The sequence below is a fragment of the Trichoderma virens genome, assembly GCF_000170995.1.
Source record: "Trichoderma virens Gv29-8 chromosome Unknown TRIVIscaffold_1, whole genome shotgun sequence".
In the NCBI taxonomy this organism is placed as follows: Eukaryota; Fungi; Ascomycota; class Sordariomycetes; order Hypocreales; family Hypocreaceae; genus Trichoderma; species Trichoderma virens.
Window position 1 is genome coordinate 2,212,522 of NW_014013748.1, and position 23,104 is coordinate 2,235,625.

At 50.5% G+C, this 23,104-nt stretch overlaps 8 protein-coding genes across 8 annotated transcripts; 7 read left to right on the plus strand and 1 right to left on the minus strand.

Annotated features, from left to right (window-relative positions):
- Positions 1-219: 219 nt before the first annotated feature.
- TRIVIDRAFT_63188 (uncharacterized protein) lies at positions 220-1,104 on the plus strand (the record flags this gene model as incomplete). Its single annotated transcript, XM_014106239.1, has 5 exons — positions 220-268; positions 355-416; positions 448-477; positions 545-675; positions 711-1,104. 5 exons carry the CDS (start codon positions 220-222, stop codon positions 1,102-1,104), a joined length of 666 nt encoding a protein of 221 aa, XP_013961714.1.
- A 2,745-nt stretch (positions 1,105-3,849) lies between these two features.
- Positions 3,850-5,006, plus strand: TRIVIDRAFT_63189 (uncharacterized protein; the record flags this gene model as incomplete). Its single annotated transcript, XM_014106162.1, has 1 exon — positions 3,850-5,006. A coding segment is annotated over one exon (1,157 nt), but the record flags the coding sequence as incomplete, so codon positions are not given.
- A 1,181-nt stretch (positions 5,007-6,187) lies between these two features.
- On the plus strand, positions 6,188-9,537 carry TRIVIDRAFT_33992 (uncharacterized protein; the record flags this gene model as incomplete). Its single annotated transcript, XM_014106163.1, has 4 exons — positions 6,188-6,917; positions 6,974-7,803; positions 7,864-8,401; positions 8,462-9,537. 4 exons carry the CDS (start codon positions 6,188-6,190, stop codon positions 9,535-9,537), a joined length of 3,174 nt encoding a protein of 1,057 aa, XP_013961638.1.
- Positions 9,538-10,404: 867 nt separating this feature from the next.
- TRIVIDRAFT_34923 (uncharacterized protein) lies at positions 10,405-11,371 on the plus strand (the record flags this gene model as incomplete). Its single annotated transcript, XM_014106227.1, has 3 exons — positions 10,405-10,476; positions 10,572-11,011; positions 11,101-11,371. The coding sequence occupies 3 exons, from the start codon at positions 10,405-10,407 to the stop codon at positions 11,369-11,371; spliced, it is 783 nt and encodes a 260-aa protein (XP_013961702.1).
- A 561-nt stretch (positions 11,372-11,932) lies between these two features.
- Positions 11,933-15,857, minus strand: TRIVIDRAFT_140359 (uncharacterized protein; the record flags this gene model as incomplete). Its single annotated transcript, XM_014106164.1, has 3 exons — positions 11,933-12,473; positions 12,541-13,000; positions 13,067-15,857. 3 exons carry the CDS (start codon positions 15,855-15,857, stop codon positions 11,933-11,935), a joined length of 3,792 nt encoding a protein of 1,263 aa, XP_013961639.1.
- Positions 15,858-16,941: 1,084 nt separating this feature from the next.
- Positions 16,942-17,604, plus strand: TRIVIDRAFT_18414 (uncharacterized protein; the record flags this gene model as incomplete). The annotated part of the gene is made up of 1 exon (XM_014105471.1): positions 16,942-17,604. A coding segment is annotated over one exon (663 nt), but the record flags the coding sequence as incomplete, so codon positions are not given.
- Positions 17,605-19,685: 2,081 nt separating this feature from the next.
- On the plus strand, positions 19,686-19,991 carry TRIVIDRAFT_9614 (uncharacterized protein; the record flags this gene model as incomplete). The annotated part of the gene is made up of 1 exon (XM_014105463.1): positions 19,686-19,991. A coding segment is annotated over one exon (306 nt), but the record flags the coding sequence as incomplete, so codon positions are not given.
- Positions 19,992-21,584: 1,593 nt separating this feature from the next.
- TRIVIDRAFT_34285 (uncharacterized protein) lies at positions 21,585-23,037 on the plus strand (the record flags this gene model as incomplete). Its single annotated transcript, XM_014106165.1, has 3 exons — positions 21,585-21,864; positions 21,947-22,076; positions 22,149-23,037. The coding sequence occupies 3 exons, from the start codon at positions 21,585-21,587 to the stop codon at positions 23,035-23,037; spliced, it is 1,299 nt and encodes a 432-aa protein (XP_013961640.1).
- Between the last annotated feature and the right edge of the window lie 67 nt (positions 23,038-23,104).

The following is a 23,104-nucleotide window of genomic DNA, read 5'->3' on the forward strand; positions in this document are numbered from 1 at the left end:
AGTGCTAGGACAGGGCACAGGGGCTGGGATCGGGCCGGTACAAGATACGCCGGATGAGATGCACAAGCACAAGAAACAGGAACAGGCATAGGGACAGGTGCGGGAACAGCGACTAGCAGAGGACCTACAGTAGCAACGCGTCCGTCGAACCCAGTACCGTCCCGTACATGGCCGTACACGTGAGCTTGGGAGAGCGGGAGGCTCAAGATTTAGCCCCAAATGCCGGTTGCTACCGATCGAATACCAGGCATGGATGCTACCTCCCTACGTATGTACCTGTATCCGGTGATGCTGCTATGAGGCGCTAAGGAGGTTAGGAAAGACAAGACGGCAAAACAAACCTTGGTGCCGTAGTAGTCTGTGCCTTTGTATTCCTCTCAACAAGAGATGAAGCCCTGGCTCAAGTATACCTAGACGTGAGAGATTCACGTATTACTACATGATTAGGTACTATATATGTACTATTGGGCATGTAAGGTAGGTAGGTAGGAGGTGAGATACGGTGTGGTAGATGAATAGGTACGTGTATACTTATACATACCAGGTACTGCCTTATTACTCTCTGCCCCCCGTTGGCCATCCATCACCACCGCAGTGGGCCGCTGTTGGTGTGGCAGCACCACCCGTCACAACTGTGTTCCACGAGTGTCTCCTCGTACAGGGGACAAAGCGAAAGTAGGTAAATTAATTACCAACCTGTCGGTATTTAGCACACCTTGCTGGGGCCGCCTTTCTTTCCCACCCAGAGAGGGAGAAAGGGAGTTGGCCCTGATGCCCGGCGCGGACGAGACAAACTCCGAATATTCGGGTAGCCGCCATTACAACAACAACGTCATTACATTTCACGCCCCCAACACCGCCTTCTTGGGTACCGGGACTCGAGGGAAGGGAAGGGCGAAAAGCATGTGTCTGCTGAAACAGCAAAGAAGCGGGTTGTTGACGCATCAGAGACACAGCCTTGGCCAAAGTGCAATCTGCTCAGCGCAGAAAATACGAGCAGTCATCTTTTCCCTCTGCCACGCAGGCCCGATTCGGTCAAGATGGTGTCGCTGCGTCTTTCCTAGCCTTTACGACGCGGTCAGGGCGACTCGACGCCCATCGTGACTTGGGGGTTCGTCAACTATTAGTGGGCTTTCCCCCCCCCCTCCCCAGATCCCAGAGTGACATGTGAAGTGTCGACGGGACGAGCACTTTGACGTGTCATGGGCTCATGTTTACCCTCCTTCGTTTCACAGAGTGGGTGCGGGCTTCTTGGCTTGTCTCAAGGGCTCGGTCACAGGCCATTGGCAGGGCGGCTTTCGACAGTAGTCCGAGTAGTCTGGCGGCTACGTGTTACCATGCCCTTGTTTCCTATCCCCGGGTGCCTCTGTATGGGTGGGTGTTGGGGGGGTATACACGATGTGTTCGTCATGTTCTCCCTGCGCAAGGACATGGGAGAGAGATTGACGTTGAGTAGTTCGACTAGTCTAGCATCAATCCTCCCTTCTCGAGTGTCCTGTTCGTGGCTGATGTCAGATTTCCGCGGACAAACTCGGGTCTCCTGGCTTATGCTAGTAGTTAGTTGCATACCTCGAGGAATACAGGAGCTTATTTAGCACTGCCGGGCCTTTGGATGGCGGGATCTATCTTCCCGTGCTGCGGCCCGCTCCATTATTCCCATGTTTCCTTTGCGCCGTTTCTTTACGCCCCGATAGGCTCCTTGCGAAAGACTGTTTGGCGAGGGCTAGTGAAGCTTTGAGGGCGGCTAGTGTAAGGGAAATGTGGTGGTTTGCTGCTAGGAATTGATGGGGTTCGCGATGGATTTGGATGTATTGATGGCTGGAGGTAAATTGAGGCGAGTGAAAGGTCGAACCATTCAATATTACTTCAATCCGACCAGTCGCTCAATGAAGCGGACAACAAACAGCTCATGCAACATACCATAGTGTACAAAGCATCCAAGTCCAGGTGGGCGCGCAGAATATCCTAGAGCAGTATAAGCCATGTGAATAAATACCACCACGATCCCCTTTTGACGAAGATACCACCAAGACGGATTCTTTTTTTGCGCAATTACCAGCACACTCTTCATACAACGTCTCGCGTGGCAGGATACGCGGTGCAATTGATTAAAGCTACCTCCCATGAATAAGCCGTTGGAATCCCTTGGCAGAGCTGGCAGGACAAATACTCATAGGAAAGGCATTGGGAGGGCAATGACCGACGAGGTCCATCAATAAAAGAGTTCAAAAATGGGCCGATATGCTGCTGAAAATGAAGAGCGATGGGTTTTGACAATGTTGGTAGACAGACGACTAGGTGAGTACATGTAAGGAGAGAGTGAGGTTGAGGATGAGTGACGACATGAGGCCAGAATACCTGCAGATAGTTGGATTCCCTGCCTGTCACATACATCAGCTATTTGGTCTGGTCCATGTTATGTGACCTATCCACAACTGCAATCTCTCTACTCCCTACTAGAAAAAGGACAAACGAGATCTGTAATGCATCCGTTGTGTTAGTGATGCTATCGTAATCAGCATTCCAGTCCTGCGAGACAGCGAGCGGTTTGACTGAGGTAAGTCCCGGGTAAGCTGAATGTGCTCATCTCAGGTCACGGGCGGCGGAGCTGAAGCATCATTGAAGAGAAATTGCCCCGTCGATAAAGGAAAAAGGGCAAGGTATTATGAAAGCATGTCCAACTCCGCAAGCTAAGGACGAAAACAAAGAAGAAAAAGAAGGCACATAGATTCTAGGCCATGCCCATGGGTTGCAAAATGGAGTCGGCGCCCGCCTTTGGTAATCATTTGCCCAAGGACAATCACATTCTGTAAGGCAGATGAAGGCTCTCTCCGCCAGTGCTACAGACAATAAGGCATCTGGTATTATACAGAGTGCTGTAAGAAGAGAGATAGACAGCCAGCTAATTTCCAAACTCCGCAAGCGTGACGAGCGGGAAGCCGGCGCTAACGACGCTGATTGGCTGACGGTGGCGGTGATCGCCCAGCTTTCATGTTCCCTCACCGCGCGGCTGACAGTTCATATTGATTCATTCAGCATGTTCTCCATACTGTATCATGTCATATCCCTTGAGGGTTGAAAATCGACTTCGTTCTCGGTTAGCTTCTATTGTTATTTACTTTGTTTCGTTTTGGGAATTAGGCTGGGGGGACAGAGGAATGAGGAGGAATCAGGAATGCAGAAGGAATATCTTACTTTTCTCTCTTCTTCTTCTGTCTGCGAGATCCTCATGATATGTCGGGAATGACGCGGCTTTAGGCTTTTTCGGAGACTGATTTTTGGACCTATTCCGTCTTATACCACGCCTGATTCCATTTAATTCGCCCTAATCTCTCTCTGTGCCGTTTTTGCTCGATCAGATTACAACCGTGCATTGCGGGTCTGGGATGTTAGTGCATAAATCAGCAAAGATGTAGCGCGCGCGTCTGGAAGAGCCAGATACAAAGCTTTGATCTGCCGGGCGGAGGATCGCACATCTGGAAGATGCCGAAATATTATTAATCTTATCTAATTGACAGTTGAGTGACGTCTGGAGATTAGCTGGTTATCGTAATATTGCATCCTGCTTGCAAGGGTTCTTCAGTTCCAGCCTAACGTTTCGCGTGTAAGTGGCACGTCTGATCGAATTTGTTCCTGCTTGGACCAGCCTTGCTCCGTCTGTCAAGGGCACAGGGGCTGCGGAGTACAAATAATATATATATATTCATCCTGGTGCCCGTGCCTCGTCCTGAGCCCCATCTCCCCATCAGTGTTCCTTTCTCTGTTATACCACACATCAACAACACAGATTACCCCTTGCCCACAGCGGTGTCCCAATCTTCACCAAGGAAAACAAAAATCCCATTCAAAATGAAGACCATTGTCATTCTTGGCGTTGGCGTTTCTGCCGCGCCTCTTATCCGCCAGACCATGCGCAATGTTGTTCTCAAGGAAAAGGACTACAACATGGTCGTCGTCGCCCCGAACACTCACTTCCACTGGCCCATTGCCATGCCCCGAGTCATTGTGCCTGGCCAATTGCCCGACGACAAGGCCATGATCGACCTCCGACCCTTCTTCAATGAATATCCTACCGACAAGTTCGAGTTTGTCCAGGGCACCGCCAGTGCCTTGGACCCCGCCAGCAACACCGTTGATGTCTTGCTCAGCTCTGGCGCTAGCCGCACCATCAACTACCACACTCTTGTTGTTGCCACTGGCACTTCATCCAAGGACAACATGCCCTGGAAGGCCATGGGCGACACCGAGCAGACCAAGAGCCGCCTGCGCGAGCTCCAAGAGCAGATTAAGAGTGCAAAGACTATTGTCATCGTCGGTGGTGGCCAGACTGGCTCCGAGACCGCGGGCGAGCTGGGCTTTGAGTACTCCAAGGAGGGCCGAAAGGAAGTCTACTTCATCTACAACGACACACTGCCCCTTGCGCCGCCCATCATGGACAGTGTCCGCAAGCAAACCAAGACGGAGCTGGAGAAGCTCAAGGTCAAGCTGATTCCCAACACCAAGGTTACTGCCGTCGATTACTCGGGCAACGACACCATCTTGACGCTGACGAGCTCCGACGGCAAGACCAAGACGTTGACGACTCAGGCCTATATCCCCACAACCGGAGGCACCCCCAACAGCTCGTTTGTCCCTCCAAGCCTCTTGGACAGCAACGGATACATCGTGCAGACCAAGTCTCTCCAGGCCAAGGGTTACGACAACATCTTTGTCCTGGGAGATGTGGGCAATCTGGAGGATAGCAAGGCTGGTGTCGCAGATGCCCAAACAGTCCACCTCATCAAGGCGCTTCCCATCCATCTCAAGGGCGGCGCCATGCCCATATACACCCCAAGCACCAAGGTCATGGTTGGCATCACGCTGGGCAGAAGCCGTGGCACTGGCCAGATGGGCTCGTTCAAGGTCTTTAGCTTTCTCATCCACTACGCCAAGGGCCGATTCCTGGGTACCGATTATTGCCACCTAATTGCCGCTGGTAAGAAGACTTTGTTGACGACGTACGAGAAGTAAGTCGTGCAAGTGGAAGGCAAAAGGGTGAGTTGTTGGAAGAAGAGATGGACGCTGTGTTAATGTAAGGGCGTGCTGTAGAATGCCCAGATTATTGATGTGGCGATGTTGTGTGGTCTGCCTGAGAGACTTGCGAGTTTCTCTTCTCCCTCTTTTCTTTGTCTTTTTTTATTGGTTAGATATCCACTTTCGGTTTTCAATTGCTTTCTAAAAAAGATATCCAGATGAGGTCATTATATAGTGTTGGTAATTGCTGAGTTGCCATGATGCTGCTTTTGGCTTATACAAGGTCGATTCAGCACTTGGAGCAAGATAGAAATAAATACGCATTGGCTGCAGTTGATTGCCCCCATAAGCATTTTCGCGAATGAATCAGTCAAGGTGACTTTGGACATGTATAGAGCGAGTTGAATGAAAATCAGTTCTGATTCACAATGCAGATGTAAGACTGATGAATCGGTGAAGCCATGGGTTGAAGTACCAGTACCAGTACCAGTACCAGTACCAGCATCAGTCTTGAGGTACATGTACTTTAGAAATGTAAAAGGTCATTTAAAGAGGTCAAGTGAGGCACTTACAAGTACCTCCTAGATATCTTGGCAGTAGCACCTACTAATACATGTATCTTTAACAATTATCACCAGAGTACTGATATCTTGGAAATTTACGCCTCTCTTCCCTCTTTCCGCTCATGCTTTCGTACTCGTACTGTCATAAGCTCCTGTCTCGAAGTGGAAGGCGCATTGGAAGCTTTGGCAGCCCCACTTGCAACAAACGCGGAACACCCGCCGCTAAGACCCACCGGAATCTTCCATGGATGGTACAAAGTACAAGGCAAAGTATCGAGCGACACGATGCGACGCCACGACCCGCGAGGCTGATTCTTGCTTGCAGCCTCATCCACGTCGCTGCAAAGGTTGAGGAGTGAAGAGAAGAGCAGCGAAGCCAGGGCGGGAGAAGAGAAGAAGAGCTTGTCTCAGCCACAAACTAACGCTTCCCATCAACGGAAATGGTGAACTGGCCTGCTCACCCGTCCAGGGCATCAAACAGTCCATGACAGCGCCGACACAAGCTCGTCCTCTACCTTCGACACTGCGAATAACCTCCTCGTCTACACGCAAAGTATATCAATTCAAGCATATAATCTCTTCCACACCTCTACTTACGAGCGCGCCGAATCATGGAGAGCCGCATCTCGCCCACCGAGGCCCTCCGCGGCTCCATCCGATACTGGAATGACTTCATCTCCAAATGCCTGACAAAGCGCCTCGATGCCGGCCCCTTTGAGGACTACGTCAAGCTCGTCTTCGCCAAGCATCAGCTCACCCCCGACATCATCGCCGACTTCTTTCTGCAGCCGCAAAAGTCCAATTGCGTCAGCCCCGACCCGCGAATCCCCCCGTACATCTCCGTGCTTACCCAGCTACGATACGTCGACGCGGCATCCATCCTCCGAGCCCTCTATAGATACTCCTCGCTGCATTCGCTGATACCGCAGCAGGCGCAGGAACAAGGAAAAGAGCTGGGGCAAGATCAAGAACAAGATGAGGGCGGAATTCAGCTGGATGGCGAGACGAAGAAAGATGGCACCCAGCCATCCCAAACCCGCTGGAAAAGCTCATCCTGGCTCGAAGAGGTCATGTTCTACCATGTCATAAGGCTTGTGGTGGAAGGCACTGCTCTCAAGGACTCTCGTACAGCATTGGAACTCATGCACATCATCTCTAAGTGGATGTCCTTGTTCTCCGCCGCGTCGAACTCCATGGCGGCCGACATGCTAGCCGGCGGCCTGCAAGATCCGCAGGTCCGTCATGAGATGGAGGTCTCAAGAGCTGCCTTTGTCCCTTTATTGCTTCGACTCGTCGACAACCCGGCTCTTGTTAAGGCCATTAGTCACCCGGCTGGTAAAGGTAATACTACAGCATAACAACTCTGAATCCTTTCATGTGCTTACCATTTTACATAGAGCCTCGAAAAAATTTCTCAGAGAGCCTCACATCTTTTGTACAAATTTTCCAACCTGTCCCGCAATTTGTTGAGAAGCTTGAAATATTCAGGACAGAGGTCCTGGCCCCATTGGACCCGGTGGATAAGAACAATCAAGCCGCCAATGCTGCAATGGACGAACTACTAGACTCTACCGTGGGCTTGGATAGCCTGGTGATCTCGGATTTGCCCATTACCAATACACGGGCAGGCCTATACATATACCTTGGCGCTTCTCTCGTTGGCCGACCATTGATAGACGACCATGCATTATTTTCATATCTGAATAACAGATACCAGGGAAATACTCAACAGAGCGCAATTGATTTGATATTGGCGTCTTTCGACTTGCTTGCAAATGCCGTCTTCAGAAATGAAGGCCCCAGAGATGCCCACCTATTACGGTCCTTCTTGATAAACAAGGTGCCCCTGATACTCGGTCAAATTTGCCCTCCCGGCTTTGCGACGTCTGCCGAGTTCTGCATTACCGAGGCCCTTTCTCAGGTCGACACAAGCGTGTTTCCTACCGCGTCGCTAATGTTTGATGAATCACGCAATAACAACCCGTACACAGAGAGCGTTCGAGAAGAGTTTTGTTCGGCTTGTGCCCTCCATGGACTCATAGAACGCGAACATGTGGAGCGGATCCTGGGAGAAAGCTCAATGTCATACGAGCCCTCCCAAGAAAAATACTCCAAGGAAAAGCTGGTTCAGAGCTGTCTATCTGATCCGGACAAGATACAGGCCCTTATTCGCGACATGGATAAGATGGATGGCAATGTAGGGGCTGTATGCCAGGCACTTGTCGAGGTTTGTCCCCTATTGTAGTCTTGGTGTTTATGGCAAGAGCTCGCATGCTAACGTATATAGTTATTGCGTCAACTATGTAATAGCAAGGAGACAATGTCCTTGAAGATCCTTTGCAGCCAATTGGTCCAGAAGCCCCAGTCCCTGGACGTGCTCCTCTTGTTTGAGAAACTACCAACTGTTTTGGAACCCATTTGCCAGCTTTTGGACGGTTGGCGTTATGACGAAGACCAAGGAGAGTATCAGCCCGTCTACGAAGAATTCGGTGCCATTCTGCTCCTGGTGCTGGCCTTTGCCTACCGTTATGGCTTGTCTCCAGCCGACATTGGCATCCTGTCAGCAGACTCAAATGTTGCTAAAATCATCGGCCGAGCTCATATCAGCCTCAACTTGGATCAGTTAACGGAGCAGGAACACGGACATCTGGGTGGATGGATACATGGGCTTTTCGACAGCGATGCAGGAGGCCTGGGAGATGATTTGATGTCATCTTGCCCGCCTGCAGAATTCTACCTCCTCATTGCGACGCTCTTTGAAAACATTGTCATTGCATATAGCCAGGGCTCCCTGACCGATGACGCCCTTAGGTCAGGTATTGAGTGTAAGTGTTTGGTGGCGATTGCGACGGCCCATTGATCATGAGCTTACTAGTTATTTACAGATCTGGTGGACACGTTCTTACTGCCATCGCTGATCCCGGCGATCCGATTCTTGTCTGAGTACCTCTGGGTCGAGCAGAGGGAGCAGAAATCCATTATTAAAATTTTGCAACTCATCTTGTTGCCTACCTCTATTTCTGGCGAAGCAAGCACCATGCTTACCGCGGTCAAGGGAATAGTTGCGAAGCCCTTGGAGCATTCACTGCGAGCATACCAACGACAGGATCCAAAGAATCAAGACATTGAGCCATTGCTGAGGGCTCTGAAGGATAGCTTGCCCACTTCTCGGCGAACGGGGGCTGCTGAACATCAGGAGCTGGAAACGTGGGCAACCAGTTCCAGCAGCGGCCTATCGGGGGCCACCAAACACTTAATCCAGGCCCTCGTTCAGTGGTGCATCCATCCAGAAATGACGGCCATGCCAACTTCGTATACCCACCGGCAGATTATTGCAACGCTCAAAATTGTGGGCGCGAGCAGGCTTCTTCGGGTCATGTTGGAGGAAATCCGCCAGCAGATGCTGACGGGCAGCGGCAGTGTTGTTTACGATGTGGTCACAGCATTGGTTTGCGCACCAAACGTAAGCAATGATCTCCCACCGACCAGTGGACTGTTGGATGAAGCAGGAAACATGCCGCCGCCACTACAGCGACGTCTCACTCTCCGAGAAGTCTTGAAGATGGAAGCCGAGGACTATCGGAAGCTGCACAAGAAGGACGCCGAGCTGGCAGAAATTGTGGTTCGCCTTTACCGGAGAGTGGAGGCGCAGATGGTGCTGCCGCCGCCGCCGATGTTGCAGGCGGCTGATATGCAGCTAGACTTGGCTGGTGACGCGGCGAGCTTGGTGGGAGATTCCATGGCCGCGGCTGCTGGAGTTCCGGGCGACGGCACGCTTTCGATTGATGGCGTCGGCGGCCTGGATATGGGCATTGGCGGCGTTACGTCTGACTTGGGCTTGGGGGCGGCTGGGAGCAATGGCGGGCTGGATGCGTCGGCAGAGGCGGATCTGTTTGGCAGCCTCGACACTGATATGGATGTGTTTGATGGATGGGGTGGCATGGATCTTGGAGGACCATGAATGTCGTGAGTTGTGTGTTGTGGCTTATTGTTTGGCTAGGGAGGCGCATATTATGATTGGGGGGGGGGGGGGGGGGGGGGGGGGGTATGGATTCAGATTTCTCGGGAGAAGCCAGCTGGCTGACTGGATAAGTGGTGACATGATGGATTCTGGGATGATGCAGCATCTTGTCATGCCCTGTTTTGTGAGATTGATATTTCAGAGGGACAATGGAGGGAATACCAATGTTTAGCAATAGAGTACCCTAGTACAGTATCTACTACTATCATACATAGTGTGCTGTAGTTATACATGTGCTCTGATCAAGCGTACCAAGTGATCCAATATTCTCCCACCAATGTCTCAGTATTCGTGTTTTTAACTGCCAAGTAAAAGGGCCCAAGCCGTAACAAGACGCAGAGGAAAGGTTCTCGTATTAATACCACCTATTTCTTAAGTAGATACACGCTTCCTTGAGTATCTGCTACCATCGATATACATACCTCTATTCCTCTGGTATCCGCTCCCTCCAAAAAAGGGGACGCTAATTAACCCCCCGTGGAGAAGCCATCGCCGTTCCCATTCAGGCAAAACCTCGCTTCCCTCCTTCTTTTCGCTTCCAACAAAGGCAATGCAGCTCCTTACGTAAGGTGGGGGTCCTGCCACGAGCTGTGGCCACATTTCCGTTAGCCGGAGTCTGGGGCCATTTTTGTCCGCTCTACCTCGAGATACAAATCAGCGCCAACAGTCTGTCCTCGGATTCTCTCTCTCTCTCTCTCCCCATTCCATTATTCTCGCCTCCTCTTTTTTCTTTCTTCTTCTTCTCCCCCTTTGGTTCATATCAATTGGGCCGGGCCGCGCTGGGTTCGTGTCGTCGTCGCCGTCGCAATGCTGTTCAAGTCTTCTCTCATCGCTTTCCTGGCCTTGCAGGTCTTTGGCGCAGTCGCTCAGGTGCGTGATGTGATGTGATGCGAAATCAACAGGACACAACTCGCATGCAGCTCAACTAACGCAATCTTCTCTCGCAGACTGACGCCGACGACTTCCAAGATGAGGCTGCCGACTTTGGCAAGCCCCCCGCCTCGCTCAATGCCGACATCAGGACCACGTTCCCCGACTCGGACATCCTGGGCGTCAAGCTGGTCAACGGCCGCCCCACGACTGCTCTGATCGAGGTCACCAACAAGGAGGACGACGCCATCCAGGTTGTCTTCGCCAATGGCGCTCTGTGGACCACCAAGGAGCTGCCTGAGGACGCGCCGGCCTACCAGGGCATCGTGCGCAACTTGACGGCCATGCAGTACAGCCTGCAGATCGAGGCCGGCGAGACCAAGTCGATTCCCTACTCGTTTGCGCTCGACATGATGCCCCAGGATGTTCGCCTGCGCCTGCTGGCCGTCTTCACCAACCAGAAGGGCGACATCTTCCAGGTCCCTGCTTACGATGGCGAGACGTCCATTGTCGAGGCCCCCACCAGCTTCCTCGACCCTCAAATGTAATCCCTCTCCTTTTCTCTCTCTCTCTTTACATTGTGTGTATATACATGTCTTATGACTCCTTTGCTAACCCCAATTGCCTCCCCAGCATCTTCCTGTACATTGTCCTCACTGCGGTTTTCGGCGGCACCCTCTACTTCGTCTACAAGACCTGGATCGAGGCTCTGTTCCCCCAGGCCAAGCGACCTCGCTCAACCAAGAAGCCCGTCCAGAAGCCCGTCGACCCCGCTGATGCCCTCTCCGGCTCCGAGTCCGCTGGCAAGTCGTATGACGAGAGCTGGATCCCTGACCACCACATCAACCGCCCCGTCGCCAAGCGCGTAAAGTCCAGCGCCAGCAAGAAGAAGGGTGTGGAGTAAACAGAAGAAAAGAAAGATGTTGAGACTGGAACGAGGGATGACCCTTCGCACCCTCTCTTTTTCTCCTTCTTATTCTTCTTATTCTTGGGAAAGGTGGGGGGATTTTTTCCTGTATAACAGCCTTCCCATTCTGTGGAATGGTAGCGGAAACTTGTAATGTGTAGCAATACTTTCGTTTTACCAAATCCTTCCGACAAAGCAGCACGACCGACCATGAGATTGTCGAGACCATGGTGCAGACATGAAGTTCATGAGGCCTTTTATTTTTTAACAGAAATTATTAAAAGGAACTGCTGAGCTTGGGTTGGAATGGACACGGGTCGGTTTGGGATACAAAAACGCTAGAAAGAAATCATGTATAATATTGAGGAGGTTGAGAAATGATAATGATTATTTTATTGCAGACCAAAACCTTAATTTTATATGCTTCCAGCAAATTCCGGGCATATCGTTATCTTCATAATGGAATCGCTTACTCTGTGCTTTGTTCCCTTTATCTGACCAGCATCATCGCATGTCTATACCTGTTCTCTTCATCATCAAGCTCATCATGAATCTGCTTCAACTCCGCTGCGCATTCACATGTCCAAACAGACACTCCCACAAATCGCTTCGATCCACCATCTCACCCGCAGACCGATCCTTGCTCATGAGCTTCGACAAAGCAGCCTGCTCCAACTCTAGCGTATTGGCCTCCTCAATATTGGCGTCCAACAGCTCCGGTGTCGACTCCTTAGATTTCCCCTTGAGGTTCCTACCCATGTGCTCCATGCGCCGTCGAACCGAGAGATTATAAATCGACTCCTCTACCGTCCCAGAGACAATATAGAGCCACACCGTCGTTTCGTGCCGCTGGCCGATTCTGTCCACACGGGCGATTGCTTGCAGTTCGAGAGCAGTGTTGAGAAGAGGCTCGCATAAGAAGACGTGGCTGGCATTGACGAGATTCAGGCCGCTTGAGTGAGCTCTGGCATGGAGAAGAAAGCATTCCACGGCAGGGTCTTCTTTGAATCTTGTGATGCCATCAGGGTCGTCGATTGAAGCGTATCCAATGCGGAAGCGGGAAAAGGCATTGCGTAAGATGTTCAAAAAGTCTTTGTATCTAATTGACACGATATTGCGTTAATATACGTTTAATAGTATGGAGGAAATGTAGAAGCAAGACTCACTGAGAGAATACAATAGACTTTGCGCCGGGATCAGACTCGCGCAGCCACATCAGATGTCGAACCAAGGTATCGACTTTTGTCGTAAATGACGGACCATCCAGCTCGATATTCTTCATCTGTTCAAGCTCTCCAGCGTCAAACTCTGAATAGAGCATCGTCTGCTTCGAAGAGCCCCGACGCTCCTGCGGGTTATCGTCGCGGATATCCCCTTTCGGCAGATTCGAGTCCTCGCCGTGCACCTGCAGCTGTCGAGGCTTGATAATTATGTCATGAAGATTGTCCGCCTTAAGAACTCTCTTACAGACAGGACAGTTGCGGTGGGCTTTGAACCACATCATGATGCATTCCTTGCAGAACTGATGGCCACATACGGTCAAAACACCAGTCATGAATGGCATCTGGCAAATGACGCACATCCGGGGCTCGTTGGATTTGGATCCGGTTTCCTTCAAGCTCAACACTGTTTGCATCTAATTAGTATCAAGGCGGAAAGGGCTGTGTCATGGAGTTCTGCTGTTACACTTACAGTATCGATGTTTGGCCTCACCGGAGAGGAGCTTTTTGTGAAGATCCTCAATATTTTTCCTGGCCTTCTCAATAGCCTCTTCGGTCTTGGGTGTTTCAAGAGGGAGCACATCATCGGAAACGGCCTGCAGCTGTCGATAGTAATCTAGCCGAGCATTCATTGCTCTTTTGAAGCTTTCGACTTCTGCTTCCAAAGCCACCGCCGCCTTATTCTGTTCCCCGAGCAGCGTCTGAGTTGTCTTCATCAACTTTGACGCAATGGTCGACTCTAGAAGTTCTCTCTGGCTCTGGCCCGTATCTCTGGTAAGTTTAGACACCAAGCTGCGCAGCTCGCTGATGGCGCCGCGCATGGACATCTTGGCCGTTCTAGGCTTGACTTCAGCGCGCCTACGGACCAGTTCAATGAGCTTCAATGGAGCAGGCCCGTCTCCTTCTTTTGCCAGTCTGATAGACGTCTCGATCTCGTGTCTCACCAGTCCATTCGTTTGACCTGATATGACAAACTGACGGTCGGCGATGATGGCACGAAGTACTTGAACATAGACCATCAGTTCCTCTTGAACTTTGGTAGAATCTGCAAGCTCCTCTCCGGTAGTCTCTGTGCTCTCCTCTTCATCAATAAGTGGTCGTAAGAGGAGCTGAACGACTTGCTCTCTCCATTCGTCAATCAAATTTGCCTGCTCATTGAGCTCATCGTAGAGAATCTGGAGACTGTCGACAATGCTGCCACTTTCGATGCCCCTCTCGCTCTTCATAATGAGCTCTGGAATCTCGACAAAAGTCTGATCATTGGCTTTCAGGGCGATTTTCTTCACGAGCCGCATGGCCTTGCGATGACCCTCACCAAGAATCTTCCTACGAATCATCTTGGCACTCTCGTAACCATCATCCTCAAGCTTTTTCAAGCGCTGAAATTCTTCCGAGTCGGGCGTTGTCATCTCTTGATTATCCCTGATTTGAAAGTATGCGTTGGCACAAAAGAAGACAGCCTTGTGATGCAGCTCAAGGCTGTTCCTTAACCGGTTCTGCAGTTCGCCCAGTTTGCCTTTACTTCCAACCTCTTCCTCGGCCTCTTCATCTGACTCAATGTCTGAATCTGACACATCTTGCACCCTCTCCAAAGCATCGCCCGCATCCTTGGCCCCTCTCCTCTCGCGGAGTGCTTCCCGAAGTGCTGTCTGGGCATCGGTTACCAGCTTGGCAGACTCGCCCTGTACTTCTTCCCAAATCTCTAGAGCCTCTCTAACTCGAGGGCTGTTTTCAAATAGCTGGCCCAAGAACAGTCTGCTCGAAAGATACGCTCGTTCATCGATCCTGATAGCAGTCTCACCTTGCTCCAACATGGCATTCAACACCTCTTCCACTGTTCTCATGGGGCGTTCCTTGCTTCCTAGTACTCGGCGTCCGTAGACGCCAACTTCTGGATGGAGAGCAGTTTGTCTTAGTCTGTTGAGCCACAATCTCATAACATCTTCATATTCCTCAGGATCCCAGTCCTCTGCTAGAGGGCCGCCTTCCGTATTGAGCTTGCACGCTTCCGCCATTTCTTTATATAATGACTGGTAATGTTGTTCTTCTACCGCAGTAAAGGGCATTGTGATGACGAATCGCCTTTGTGGAGGCAGAGATATCTCATCTCTTACCAACGCTTTTGTATGTCGAATAGATATCGACTCGAAGAGTTGCTGGAATAATGACTTATGATGCGTAGTGAGTGCCTGCCAGACCTGCGGCGTTGAGCAGTAGGGCTCATATCTCAAGAAAGAGAGCAAGCCAAGAAGATCTTTTACGTCGTCTTTGACTGGTGTACCAGTGACGCCCCAGGCATTCACTCGAGGAATTACTCTCGCCAATGCTGCCGCCTGGCTGACACCGCTTTCAATCATCTGCGCTTCGTCAAGACAGACTCTCCACCATAATATCTGGACGAGAGGTGAAAGGACTCGGCGATACGCCCTTTCGAATCTGCGGGATCGCTCGGGAGGGTTGATTGCAAAATGAAGCTCTGCAGACAACACACTGTAAGTCGTCACTACCACATCATACCCAGCTAGCTCAGCTACAAGCCGGGCTTCGTCCTCTTTATCAACCCCTCGACATCCGGTATAATGCTTTACACGTAATCCTGGAGCATGACGCGATAATTCAGATATCCACTGCGGCTGCAAGGATTTCGGAGTCACAATAAAAGTTGCGTCGCTAGGAACAAGGTTTTCTTGGCCTGGTAGGAAATCCAGAATGTGCTCGGGTCGCCGCCTATGCAAAAGGATGAGGCTAATCATTTCCAGAGTCTTTCCCAGCCCCATTTCCTCCGCTAGAATACCGCCTTTGACGAGTTTGCTGGCCTGGTAGTAGAGAGTGGGATCTCGGGTAACGGTCTGGAATACATCACTAAGATATATCTTGCGGTTGTCGGCATCATTCACGGCACGGAAAAGATCTAGGCCCAGCTTCTGCTCTTCCCCCAACAATGGCTGGATAGCTGTGTCTTGCGTGGTCCATTTCACGCCTTCCCGGCGCAATAGCCATTGCAGCGTCCGCTTTTGGTAAGGGAAAAGGGTAGCGTTTAGACCAGGAACATGAATAGAGAGGGAGGTGGTATCATCTTTTGGCGGTACGTGCGCCGCATTATAGAAATCCATGGGCGACCATGAAGCGGGGTTGAGCGTCCTCTCTTGCGGGGAAAAGAAGGTGTTTATCAGCTTCTCGCTGCATCGGCGCTCGTCGTTTCTTCTCAAAGGCGCATACGGGGATGATGTTTCATTCCAGAAAAGCTGCAGAGAGATTGTCATGGAAGCAACCCCTTGGTGATACTCGATCGCAACATCAGTGCCTACCCAAATCGCACCTACAGCGGTCCGTTTCAAACTTAATCTCTCAATATTGAATATCTCTCGAGTCTTCCGATCCGCATCGCCCGGCCGTAAATGTATGTGCGCGGTGAACTGTCCGAGGCGACTGGTCGGCAGCGTGCGGATCAATAGCTCATCGCCAAAGAGACCGAATTTGAGCAATGATTCAACACAACGATGGACACTACGGTAGTTTGGGCGGGAAGCCTCTTCACATCGGCGCGAGAATGATAATTCGGTTTTGGCGACACAGATGCCAACATCTGATTCACGATCTATTTTGCGACGCTTCGACGAGGGCAGGTCGACATCACTGGGACTATCTTTGGTATGTTCGGAAGAACCTTGAGTGGACAGAGAGTCGAAAAACTCTAGGAAAGCTGATGGAAGAGTATCTTTAATGGAAAAACAAACGTTAGTTTCTAAATGCTTCATAAAGAAACGTTACTACTGCTGAACAGACGCACCATCGTGTCCAATGTCAAAGGTTGGCCACGCCGCGGGCTTGCGTGGTAGCCTCTTGCGGGCCATACTGAATAAATTTCGTTAAGCAGGCGTTTTTTAGATTATTTGGGATGATTCAAACACAGGCCAGCGTCATATATGGGAGATGCACGCGCCGTCATGATGAATCGGAGATGTGAAGGAAGGATGATGCGACAAGTTACTGGGATGCAAGCCAGCAGGAAGTGATGCAAGGCGTTATCAATTGAATAATGCAACCGGACCAATGGAATGACACCGATAACCAGTGGGTGGCCACTGCCCCACTAATATACCTAGCCTTGCTTAGCTAATATCTTCAAAATCGTATGGATCAGACCAAGAAAGTTCGCATGTCATAGGATTGCGCGAGCTGGGCTTGAAAAGAGGATTTGCAGTGTCACGCCCGTCAACTGCCGGTTTTTGTACGGCCAGCATATCAGGTAACTCTTACTCTTACTGCTATACTTGAATTATCTATCAATTTGCCATGTCAATGCCGCTAACAGCCGAATGCTAGGGCTTCCTCAACCCAGTCACGATGAAGAACGGCCTATTACCACCCTTGCGATTCCTTCGCAGCACCAGCTTCCTGGGCGCAAACCAAGCACGATGGCTTCACAAGACGAGACCAGCTCCGACAATCCCGCAGCCGAGACCATTCGTCCCAGACGTTCAGACCTTCCTCACGCTCATTGGCCGCGGCCTCAACAAACACGCCTCCAAGTTCCCATCATGGGAGTCTCTCTTCTCCCTCACCTCGCCACAACTCAAGGAGCTTGGAATCGAGCCTCCCCGTAACCGCAGATACCTGCTGCAGTGGATGCAGCGATACCGAAATGGTGCATTAGGACCTGGCGGAGACTTCAAATATGTCACGGACGGCCAGGCTCTGCTGAAAGTCGCAACACCACCAGCGTCCATTGTCAGCGATGCGAAATATGTGGTCAATGTTCCTCAGGACCAAGAGGCGGCTCTTGAAGACTCCGAAATCCTTCCCCGACCAAATGGCTACACAGTTAGGGGACTCAAGTCAATAGCTGGACCGTTTGCGACGCCTTTGCCGCAGCAAGCCGGTGCTATTGTCAAGGTTACGGAGGGCATGTGGGAGCAACGCCAAGGACGCAAGATTGACGGTGGTGAGAGAAGAAGGGCGGAGATTCGGTTCAAGAGACGGTCTGTGGAGCGGAGAGCTGAGCGTGAGGCAGAAGCTTTGGGAGGCTTTTAAAATGGAGGAGGCTTGATGGCTAGCGCATTGTATATTACGAAAACTCTGTAACCAATTGTTGTTATTCTCGTGCTAGCAATTGAAGCATTCTCGTCTCATGACGCAACGATATGAGCACCGTTTCCGCAAGATGGAAGCGCTTGGGCTGCTTGCGGCTTGTTCGATTGGATGATGAAGCATCTACTCACGTCAGACTTTCAAGGGTGAAATCATCAAAGCACTCTTCTCTACACTCGTTGTACTACTTCGAATTTATAAACCACAGAAGCCTTGTAGTGAGCCTCTCAATAGGTACTACCTAGTAGATACAATTCTCAGAGACACTGGTGCAAAAAGATGATGCGTGGTTGTGGTATGGGCTGATTTTGTCATAGCAAGACGAGTGACTTTTGGGCGAGAGCAAACGACCCTTGCGGAAAAGCTTTATTTTCCTCACCCAGGCTCTTCTACCCTCTGTTGAAGATTTCACCAATATATCGTCATTACGGCTGAAAACGTCAGTGACATTTTAATCCACTAACTCCCCGGGCGAAAAGCATCTGGCTCAAGATCCATCATCAACAGCCGTCACCCTTGTAAATCGCTGGAAAGCAAGGTGGGCACCGAACTTACAAAGATCCGTGCGAGCAAAGACTTTCTGGAAGAGCTCGTTTCATCGTCAAGGGAATCTCCAGCAGAGATTCCAGCCCGCATTCGTAATCGAGCCCTGATCCGAAAATAATTTTCGAGGTTTCCGCTCCGATTGTTCATTGGCAGATTCAAGACGTGTGTGCATTGCTCGTAGATAGCATTCCACAGAGCCACAGATCTGAAGAGGCAAAACCAGGATTTGGTCAACAATAGCGAGCTATTTTTTGCCTCTGCCACTTGACGCATTTTGGTCCTTGCAAATCAGACTTCGAACAAGCTGCTCACGCTAGGATGCCATCCACCGACCATACCAACTCTATATCTGAATTGTAAGCTTTACACTGCGACACTGGGCTATCAAACGTCTCAATTATTAGAAGGCACTTGCGTAACTTTGTGGCGCTGGATTGAACCCCGTAGCCAAATAATATAAACCTCTCTCTGACGAGCAACTCAAAGTGGCTATGCAGAACCTCGTTTGCGGTGGGGAATATTAACACGGAGGACTAAGAAAACGGTTTGATCTAAATACGGGGTCTCTTATCTCAAGCTTCTCTCGATCTCCACTGAGCTTATAGAGATACTCCATAAATTCGCTTTTCAGTTTCCTAATCACTTGTTGACACAGTAGGACCTTCTGCCGGGATTATTTGCATGGGACGACGCTATGGTATTATACTAGAAACAGGAAATGCCTAACAGTGATATAGAAAAAGGAGGAGGAAAGGCCGTCTCAAGCCTGGACTGTCCCCTTTTCATCACTAGGAGAATGTCTTTAGGCTACCCCCATTTTCCACGTTGAAACGAGAGACGGGATTAGTAGAGCACTCACTTGTTTTAAGTCAAGGTATCCTGGCGTCTATAGCCAGCGCAGCCCATATAACTGCAGTCGGCAATATCATTCTACGATCAATGAGAACTACATCTACTAGATCTACCTACATCTACTAAATCTACCTACATCTACTGAATCTACCTACATCTACTAAATCTACCGACATTCACTAGATTTAGTAATGACCGGCTATTCCAAACCGCCCATCTACGCATTTAAATGAGTGACATAAATTGTACATGTAGATCGATGCTCACTTAGGCTCACTTTCAGAAATTAAGTCATTTCCTTCTTTATACATACTTTCCTAGAGTAGATGTTTCTCATGATTCGTTTATCGGCAATTTATAATTCCGTTGGCCATGTGTGTTGGGTGGTATCTGTATAGGAATAGCCATTAGCGCTTTATAAATGCCATAAGCAAGTACCCCCTCTCACTCTGTTAACACTGATCCTTCAAACCTAAAGCAACACCCATCTCTAATCTGTAAGTAAGAGCAATTGTTCATTTCAACAGTTATAAGCCTTTGGCATCTAATATACTCCTAGTTTATAGACTAGAACTCTCGCTAGAATAATGTCTTCGTCGAGTTCAACATGGCAGTCTGTCGCACAACAGCCAAACCCGCCAACTCACTATCCTATCCCAAATGTTGATATCATATACCACAATATGCACGCTGGGTCTGACTTCCGTACATTCCGCGCAGCGAGCGACAGCACTGTGGAGGAGGAGCTGATACGGGCAGCGAATTACGTTAAGAGCGGATGCTTTAAGATTGTGAGCATTAGCGCTAGCAAGAACTCATTTGTAGTGGTTTGCTCTACGCCATTATCTAGCAAAGAACTGAATGAGAAGGGATTCATGTGTCCTGTGAATAGTGAAGATGATAGCGAGGCAAAGGGTGAATAGTGGGCAAGGATTAATACATTATCTAGCTTTAAATTTGAGCAGCTATATGCGGATCAAATATAGAAGACCAATATTTATTCCATAGCAGGGATCAAGGTCATCTGTTTTAAAGGGATGATGAGAGGAAAGACGATGGTATTATAGAGGTTGAGAGACTACCCTAAGATTATGACGATAGCTATGTGTCTGATGAAAATGTTACAATATTTCGATGCCGGCATTCTTGGCAATGGACAATAATATAACGGTGCTACAGGCTAGTACCGTACGCAGGCTAACAGAGAATATAACGCGGTAGCGGCGAATTTGATACTGCTACTATCCGTGGCGAAAATGAAAACCAGTATCAACAATGGTGGAGAGGGTAGAGGCTATCTTGAAGACGCTAGCAATTATTTAAAAAGGCACAGGTGGCTATTCCTCGTACAGAGATGAGAGAGACTACTATTGGGGATTGTGGAGATGGCTATGAAGATGCATGTCATGATGGCTACTCCCTCCTATTGATGCAGGATGATAATTCAGGATTGCCATGAGCGCGCAGCACAAGCTTTGTGCTTGGCTCAGTGGCGATAGCCGGTTATTGGGCCGGGCCATTTTAAGCATAATATAGGCGCAACTTACTTACTAGAGGCCGAATACCAGGGCACTCATCGTTGCAATTGCCACAATCTTGTCCTGATTCATAAATGTATCATAAATCACTGGCATCATTGACGCTTGCTCACCGACAGAGCGGTTGCCTAAACAATCGCCAAGCGCCTTGACAGCTGTTGGTTGTGTGCTTCCAAGCCTCTAAGCCCAGCCGAATGCACGCTAAGAAGAAAGTGTTGACGGTAAGATTAAACCATTGACCCCCCTTGCATTTCGCAGCTCGACTACTGAAAAAGCCATCTTCAGCCGCAAAGGATTAGCACCTGGACAAGTCAGTCAGTCATGCCCGCCGTCAGATATAAGCATTGGCACTGCAGGAGGGCTTGCTGCAGTTCTCTCCAATCAGCCGCGCAGCTTGTCCAAAATGCCGATTGGAACGCCCAGGCGTAGTGGGCATCCGGAGCCGAGTAGACGGTATAGCGGCAAGCTACTTGGGCATCGTGTCGTGTTAGTCGGTGATCTGGTCTGGGCATGGAGGTCCAGGCCCTCCCCGGGCTTGCAAGGCCATGGCCATTCAGAGCGGTAAACTCGATGGCTGCCTCGACGAGCTGAAAGGATCGCGACGATGCTGTCAGTCACATGGGGGGGCCGCAGTAGGGACGGAAGACGCAGCCTTGGAGCAATTATGCGAGAAGGAAGCGAGCATTGGGCTGACAGGGACGCCATGGCTGCCCCCCGTCCAGCAAATGGAAACGAGGCCTCACCCGCCACAATATGCGCGGCGTGGCCTTTGGGATTCAAGCTGGTGCGGCTAGAGGAAATGAAATGGTCTGGCCCGACCCGGCCAGATGCAAAGTCCCGGCTGGCCCCCTATCTATATTATCGTGGGAAATCCGTACACTCGGGTCGCTGGTTGTCCCGCCTCATCTCTGTTTCTGCTGCTTCGATCTATGACTTGTCGACCAGATCTGTAGGGGGCCCGACATGCTGTGGAAACGCGTTGCCGCTGTCTTGCTGCTGGCCATAGGGCGAGAGTCGTTTGCCCAAAGAACCGGTAACGAATCAATTTGCGACTATTACGCAACGCAGCGGTATGGCGCGAACAACGTTACCACGCAGCTGCTCCTCATCCAGAGCATCGTCACGCTTGCCTATGCTGGAAGCTCTGGTCTTCCAAACCCAATCGACGACAATACCGGCATCTTCAACAATGGAAATTTTGAAGGGATTCATGTATACCTCCGGCCTTGGTTTGACGGCTCAAGTAAGGCAATCCCCTCAGTGTAGATGTACACGTTCCTCAACTTGGATCTTCGTTTGCTGAGCCTTGGGTGGCACAATATTAGAGGCGACGACGAACTTGAACAATCAGCCTGTTGGCATCGACTGGCTAGACGGAGGAGCTACGGGACCATTGATGTCTTTCTTGAATGGCTCTTCGAATTCCGTCAATATAGATACATCGACGAATCAATAGTAAGTGTTTTCTCTGCCGCTATTCTCAATCGTTGTCATCATTACTCACCATTACCGATTGTCTCAACCAAGCCGCCTCTTCACTCACTGGTTTACGGCCTTTGGCTTTGTCTATGGTTGCAGTCTTGCGCCAAAGTTTCCTCGCACGGCCGACAGCGGCGGTCCTCTTTCCATGGCCTATGTCCACAAGTTCATGGACCTGAACCAAACACACATCGGATACTTCATCGAGCAGCTCACGTTGTCGAGCAAGTACTTTGGCTTCTCAGACGAGGACGCGCAGACACTCGACACGTTTATGAATGCCAGATACAATGTGCGATGCGCGCCTGCTATCAATGGCCAGCTCTACTCCATATGCTTCGCAGACGAGTGCCCGCTTGCGCAGCCCAAGCCCGACTGCGATGCATATAAGGATATTGGGCCGAGTGGAGCGAGTAATGTTTCAGTGGTAACAACTACGGTAAACCCAGCATCACCAACGACTTCTGCGACGACGACTTCAGCGCCCCCAAGCTCTACGACTACGGCAGCGCCAGCGGGAGATTCAAGCCCCAACCCGGATTCCAAGTCCAGCTCGACCGCCCTGTCTGGCGGAGCGATAGCAGGAATTGCCATCGGCGGTGCAGCAGTTTTGCTTCTTGCTGTTGGCCTGTTGCTATACTATCGCCGTCATTCATCAAAGCCGCAAATCGTGCCCGTCCCTGTACCTTCAGATGGGTATGGCTCTCCTGCTCACCCCCCTCACGCGTATTACGCACACGCGAGTATGGCCTCCTCGTCGAACCCACATGAGACGTACGTGGGAGGACATGAGGCGCACATGGGAGGACATGCTAACATGTCTGGGTTCTGGGCACCACCGAAACCACATGAGATGGGCCAAACTGGCCATGATGAGCCCGTGGTGCCGAGGCCAGCGACAATGTCGCCACAGCTGGCCGAGATGGAGAGCCCGTGACAGTGATAGTACTGAGAGGCTGGCTGTTGCGTTTTGCGATTTGCGTTTTGCGTCGTGCGGATAATAG